This window comes from Saccostrea echinata, unplaced genomic scaffold, assembly GCF_033153115.1.
Source record: "Saccostrea echinata isolate AGI-Se365-2 ecotype Australia unplaced genomic scaffold, CSIRO_AGI_Sech_v1 ptg000046l, whole genome shotgun sequence".
In the NCBI taxonomy this organism is placed as follows: Eukaryota; Metazoa; Mollusca; class Bivalvia; order Ostreida; family Ostreidae; genus Saccostrea; species Saccostrea echinata.
In genome coordinates, this window is record NW_026889795.1 from 11,076,506 (window position 1) to 11,083,461 (window position 6,956).

Genomic DNA, 6,956 nt, shown 5'->3' on the forward strand with positions numbered 1-6,956 from the left:
AATATGGGAAGGAAAATCGAGAGTTTACCGCCCTTCTGATGTATGTCATACTGTGAAAGATATCATGTTGATGCCATGAATCCCATATAATGAGGAATCAATTGTTTTTATCCACATTAATTTGTATATATATCAGCCGTTGCTGGTTTGTTTCTCTACTAATCATTAATAATCCTGAGGTAATGGAGAGGTTCCTCTGAGAACAGTGATATAATATAAAATGTCATTTTCCCGCTGTAACTGAATAGTTGTATCTTTAATCTAGTAATATGGATGTCATTGGAATAGAAAAATAAATAATTATATATTCGATAATTAATACTAATAATTAATTTCTCTGTTGTTTGTTTGTTTGAACGTTGTTTAACGTCCCTTTCTAGAATTTTTCATTCATATGGAGACGCCACCACTTGCCGGTGGAGAGCTGCAAATTATAACCTATGCTCGGCAATCATGACCATTGAGCATAGATGGATCTTTTTTTTAGTGCAAATACCTATTGCCACACGGAACCTCGGTTTATATAATCTCATCCGAAGGACTGGTCTCCACGTCACGCAGTGGATTCGAACCCGCGACGTAAGGATCAACTAATTACACCGGAACTCTATAGAGAACATGCTCTAAACACTGCTCCACGCGAGCAACTATTTTGTTGGTATGGAAATACATAATTTAAAAAAAAAGTATTGAAAAAATAAAAAAAGTCACATAAACTTTATTTTTTCACTGCATTGGAACGGGTCTTTAGGCAATTTAAAACCAAAATCAAATAGTGTGGAAAATAAAATTGTTTTGCATTTCAGATTCCTTAACTACAATTTGACAAACAAATAAGATAAAGATTTTTATGTGATACTAGGAAAAAATTCCTCCTTAGGTTAAGATTTCTCATAAAGAACTAAAGCCAAAATTTGCATAGTTCAGCCCTGTAAATCCCTGAAAATCAAACTTTATTTTTTTGCAGCGAAATTTTGGTCAGATCTTTATAAGGTGTTAAACTTTTGATCTCCGTCTTGATTTTTAGGAAGGAAACCGCACGTGCGCTGTTATACACATCAAAACCGGATGCGGTAATGCAGAAATACCAATTTGCACAGAATTTTTTTTTACCTTTTTTAAACGATTTTTTGTAGGCGCCAATCGTGAACCATGATGAAATTTTAAATACATATAAATTTATACATGTAAATTCATAATTCATTTGTTTTTTGATGGTTCACGTGTGGCGCCCTACTTTAATTGATATTTTTCAGTACTCTGATGCCTGTCTTGTGTAGTAAAGCTAATTTCCGGAATTTTATTTTCAGTAAAATTTTAAAAATAAAAATAAATTTAATAAGTCATATTGATGACTTATTTTTTAATAAATCATTGTTACATCGTCAACGAATTTTAAAGGATATGAAATCGACTCGATTTACTATTAAGTCGATAAAAGGGAATTTCCGATCCCGATATGATAAAAACAGCTGACTATTCGTAATGCAAAGACTATGACTGAAGATCGAGAAGTTTATTTTTGAGACTTTATTGTGGTGAGTATCTTTTATTCTTCTAAAAAAAGGTAATTAAAAAGTTAGCTTTAAAATACATTTGCAGCAATAATATGATGATGATGAGCTTATAATTTAGACCACATTCGCTTGGCCCATATATCGTTTGCAGTTGTGCGTTATGATAGGCCTATCCATATATATGTGTGTGTACATGTATTGTACATATATGTATTATGTAGTACATGTGATTAAGCTGAGAAAAGATCGGCATTGGTCTAAATGAAGTTTTATAAAATCTGTATATAGTGCGTTCATTTTATTCTCACCCAAATGTGATAAGCCCAATGTTTACACTAGGCCCCTATGAATAACTATTATGCATGCCAATCTGAACCCTTTTTGAAGAAAATTACGTATCTTTAAGTCCATATATGAATGTAAAAATATTAATTTATATATTTAAAAGTCATTATTCACCAAAAATTGACACATTAAACGCAGGTTAATATATCTGTAAAATTAAAAGTCGCAATAACAATGTTGACATTTTCGTTTTCATGAGTTACCTCTCTTTGAGGAAATTCACGTTCTATTGTAATATTTTTTGATAGGTTCTTTTTAATAATCATTATTTCTAAAAATAATATAACCAACAATACAAAACAAATCATGATTAAGTAATATTTAGTCAAAAAAAAAATTTGTAGTCCATATTGCTAAAGAAAAATAAGCTCAATTAAATTCAATATTATAATTTTGCAACTTTTATATTCCTATTCATCAAATAAATATAACTTGGAATGGGGTGGATCTAAAGGCGTGTGAATATATACTGATATAAATTGAAAAGCATGATATGAATTACTTTCTAAATCCGCAGTAGGAACTTAACATTTTTACACATACTTTCATTATAATTTTAATGGATTTATAAAACAGAAAAAAGCAAAGATAAGGTGGTTTAACATAATCAGATAGAGTTTTATTGCTAACTTCTTAAAGTATTCCCAGAGTAATAGGACAATATTTGTATACTGATGTAAAAATTAATAAAATGTCCATCCACTGGCAGAGTTTTAACAAATGTAAGGGTCCATGAATCTGAGCATAGCCAGCTAACATCATGGGATGAGATTTTTATTGTAATTCTAAACTAGATAAAAAGATATGTTGTGCAAAGATTTTTATCAGTCATTTTGGCTGTAGTTAATGAATTGTGGCAGTAAAATAAAAAATAATTTTTATTCTACTGGAAAGGTATATGAATTATTTTTCATGCTTAGCCTGGATAATGTTTTAAATGTTTTAATTTAATTTCAGATAATGCCAGGACAGAAACATGAATACTTCAATTGTGTATTGTGCTCTAAAAGAACAAAACCCAATGAAAGAAGGCATCTTGACAAAGGAATTAGAAAATATTTAAGAAAAAAGTTTATGGTGGAAGGAAGAGAAAATTCAGTCATCTGCAGCAAATGTAGAAACAATTATTACAGAGATGTTTCAAACCATAAATGCCGCACAGCTGTTTTTATTGAACACAATGTACTAATTCCATCCGGAAATAGATGTTGTCCAGGTCATCTGGAAAATGGACGCTTTACAAGTGCGGCTATTCAGCAATTACCGACAACAGACCATGCATTTGTTAACAGAACGACCATCCTAAGTTTACTTCAACAGATGCGTGATTTATGCCATAAACATGAAAAGTCTTATTTGGACTTTGATGAAGCAAAGACTCTGACAGAAACAGACTATTCATCTCTGCTGGGACTCAACAAGGAAAATTTCCATACAATATGTGATTCTGTGAAAACTGAAGTGAAACCAACACCATCTAGAAGTCTTAGAAAATCAGTAGCCATATTCCTCTGAAAATTAAAGACCGGATTATCAAATCAAATACTGTCAACACTTTTTCAAACTTCCAAATCCAGTTTAAGAAGAGCTATTAGTGCTGTAAGAAAGGCAATGATGATCAGTTTTGTTCCGCACAGTCTTGGGTTTGAGCATGTAACTAGAGAGGAAGTCATAAATGACCATACTCGGCAGCTAGCACAGACACTGTTCGGTAACATCGAGAAGAAACAGGCCATATTGGTATTGGACGGAACATACATATACACAGCCAAGAGTAATAATTTCCATTACCAAAGACGTTCTTACAGCATCCACAAGGGGAGACCACTTATCAAGCCTATGGTGATTGTGACTACTACTGGTTACTTTGTCTCAATCTTAGGACCATACCTTGCTGATAATAAAAACAATGATGCTTCAATCCTCCAACACATCATCAAAACAAATGCAGAAGATATTCGGAACTGGCTTAGTGAAGAAGACATCTTTATTGTTGACCGCGGGTTCAGAGATGCTTTGCCTCTGCTTGAAGATCTTGGAATCCAGGCAGAAATGCCCCGATTTTTGGAAAAGGGACAAAAACAAATGACTTCTGATGATGCAAATATGAGCAGACTTGTGACAAAGGTAAATAATGTGTAAATTCTTGCAATAATTAAGTTTTTTACAATTTCTTGTGGAAATATATTCCCATAAATAATTTTTAAAATTTTTTTCAGGTCAGATGGGTAGTTGAATCATCAAATGCACGCATCAAAAGGTGGCGATATTTGGACAAGACACTACCCACTAATCAAATTTCCTTCATCGGGGACTATGTCAGAATTGTTTGTGCACTGTCAAACAGATTCTTCCCACCCCTAAGTAAAAGTGATAGCAATGAGGCAGATGATGCAGAGGCAGCAAAAATGCTCTTTTTGTCCAAACAGGTATTTAAGTTGCACAGATTGATTTATTGTAAAATACCTTAAGCAACTGCAAAAAATCTGCATTTAATTTAAATCTGCATTTAAGAAGACATAACTTTTTCCATTTCTTTATTTCATCTACCTTATCTCCCTTGAATACATCAGTATAAGTTATAATTACATGTACATGATTCAATGTATATGAATTACATTACTACCTTGCTTAACAGGTGAATAATCTCAAACAAATGGTTCAAGAGAATGGACTTAACAGGAGACCTACTCAATGGCAGACAGTTCTGGAATGTGAAATTCAGAATTTCCCCATGTTGGATGAGGATCAGTTGCGGAATTTGACTTGTGGCACCTATCAGCTGAAGCTCTCCCGCAGCTATATTCAGGAACACATTGAGGGAGAATGTGATATTTCTTTTCATAAAGATAATGATAGGCTCCTAAGAGTAAAAATTCAGAGTCGGCACACATCATCAAAACAGTATTTAGTTTGGATTGAATATTCTGATTGCTCTGTAGAAGCATGGTATTGTACCTGCAGAGCGGGTGCCAGAGTTGTAGGCATGTGCTCTCACATAGCAGCCATCATTTGGTACCTGGCAAAAGGAAGGCATGAGGGAAGAACGTATGGTGTGCGTGATTGGAGTGAGCATGTCCTTGATGCAGCTGACATCCCGCCTACTTTGGACGAGTCAGACAGTGAAGTCAGTAGCTGTGAAAGTGTTCCTGAGGAGTGAACAGTTTGTTAATGTTCATTGTATATAATATATATATAAAAAAAATCCTGTTTTATCTACTGCATGAGTGTTAAGTCGGGTGCGGAAATTGGCCGCTCCGCATGTACAGTGTTATTTTTTATCAATTTACCTGTTTTATCTACTGCGTGAGTGTTAAGTCGGGTGCGGCAATTGGCCGCTCCGCATGTACAGTGTTTTATTTTATCAATTTACCTGTTTTATCTACTGCGTGAGTGTTAAGTCGGGTGCGGAAATTGGCCGCTCCGCATGTACAGTGTTATATTTTATCAATTTACCTGTTTTATCTACTGCGCGGAAATTGGCCGCTCCGCATGTACAGTGTTATATTTTATTTATTTTCCTGTTTAATCTGCTGCTAGAGTGTTAAGTTGGATGTTGTGATATAGCATTAATTAGTATAGTCGCATAACTTGACGAAATATATTTATAAATACATGTTTAAATACATTTTTTTTTGATTTATGTATTATTTATTTGTTTTACTTTAAAATCATATGAATAGTGAATTGTACTTAAATATTTTATGTTTTGTAATGAATACTTTCAGAGCAAAAAATACAAATATTTACTAGAAACCTGATAATTTTTTTTGTTTTTATTTCTATAAACTGACACTTTTGAATGTGACATTTGTAAAATGATAATCAGCTTAATCGCTTATGAAGTAAATATAGTTGATGTCTAGAGAAGCACGGACTATTAGAAAAGCAAATGCTAATTTTTCCATGCTTCAGAATTTCATGGAAAAAGCCATGATAAATTGAGATTTATAAAACAATTGGATTCTTTTTCTTTATAGTATAATATGTATGATATGCCTATTTAAGTTCACATCATGTCGTGACAGTATGTAAAATGGACTTTATGACGTTAAAGTAAATAACGTCGACGTCATGACGTTTTAGAATTAATTCTGAAAACAATACTGAATTTAAACGCCTGTAAAAAGAAAACTAGAAAAGATATTGTAAAAAAATAAAATGTTTCGTAATCTACAAATATAAGAGTTTTGTTTGAGAGAGTTTGGTCTATTTTAGTGACAGGGCCAATTTTTGTACATTTTGGCTTTTGTCCTTTGCATTTTTTAGTTTTAATTCTTTTATAGCTTACGAATGTTTTTTTTTCTGTATTCGATCTTCATGTATTGTTCGTATTTTCCTTAATGTACAATATATTTTCCTTGTCTTTTGTATTGTGTTTTTTGTTTGTATGTGTGTTTTCTTCCTTATCTAGATCTGTTATCATGCGAATTTATTAAAGTATTTGCCTCATTTGTATGTAATTTCATTTTATCTCAAGTAGATTTCTAAAAAAAAAAAAAAAAAAAACTGGACATCTCCTACATTTTAATGTGGATAAGGGACTGTAAAATTGTATAATGACCTTTAATTTCCTTTTTGAGGACAGAGTATTCAAGTTCTCTCTTCGTGTTTTGTATATTTTCCTTATAATTGTTCGCTACCCTGACATTTTACAAACCATTTTTTTTAGAATGGTATAATGTTTAATGTTAGGTTGGCATAAACTCCCCTATCTTTACCAAAAAAAAAAAAAAAAAATCTTTTAAATTTTGTCTTAACTGGAATGAAATTGAATAAGAAAAATTGCGAAAAAAGTGTATATGATTTTTCTTAAGAGGTATTCCTTTATCAAAGGGGTAATTCAATCAGCATAATGATGATAATATCAAAAAAAAAAAAAAAAAAAAAAAAAAAAAAAACACTGAGCGATTAATATAAATCTTAGACACCTAATCCCACCTTTGGAATTTCCAGGGGTCCGTGTTTTATGCCCTCCTCATATACTTGTATTGTTTATGGATTTTTTTGCGATCGATCACCGTTCGTTATCTTTACCTTTAACGTTTTCAGAGATATGGATTTGATTTCAAGTGACATCATCTTTTCTTTAAA

The 6,956-nt window shown here is 32.3% G+C and overlaps 1 protein-coding gene across 1 annotated transcript; it reads left to right on the plus strand.

Annotated features, from left to right (window-relative positions):
- Positions 1–3,018: 3,018 nt before the first annotated feature.
- On the plus strand, positions 3,019–5,026 carry LOC133202100 (uncharacterized). The gene is made up of 3 exons (XM_061337883.1): positions 3,019–3,989; positions 4,082–4,291; positions 4,501–5,026. Exons 1-3 carry the CDS (start codon positions 3,474–3,476, stop codon positions 5,020–5,022), a joined length of 1,248 nt encoding a protein of 415 aa, XP_061193867.1. The 5' UTR covers positions 3,019–3,473; the 3' UTR covers positions 5,023–5,026.
- The last annotated feature ends 1,930 nt before the right edge of the window (positions 5,027–6,956 follow it).

What these genes read in the sequence shown, in the direction of transcription:
- LOC133202100 (XM_061337883.1), top strand. Translation starts at nt 3,474, where the DNA reads ATGATGATCAGTTTTGTTCCGCACAGTCTTGGGTTTGAGCATGTAACT. An exon ending in TGAGCAGACTTGTGACAAAG is followed by an intron (nt 3,990 to 4,081) that starts GTAAATAATGTG and finishes AATTTTTTTCAG; the next exon opens with GTCAGATGGGTAGTTGAATC. An exon ending in TGCTCTTTTTGTCCAAACAG is followed by an intron (nt 4,292 to 4,500) that starts GTATTTAAGTTG and finishes CTTGCTTAACAG; the next exon opens with GTGAATAATCTCAAACAAAT.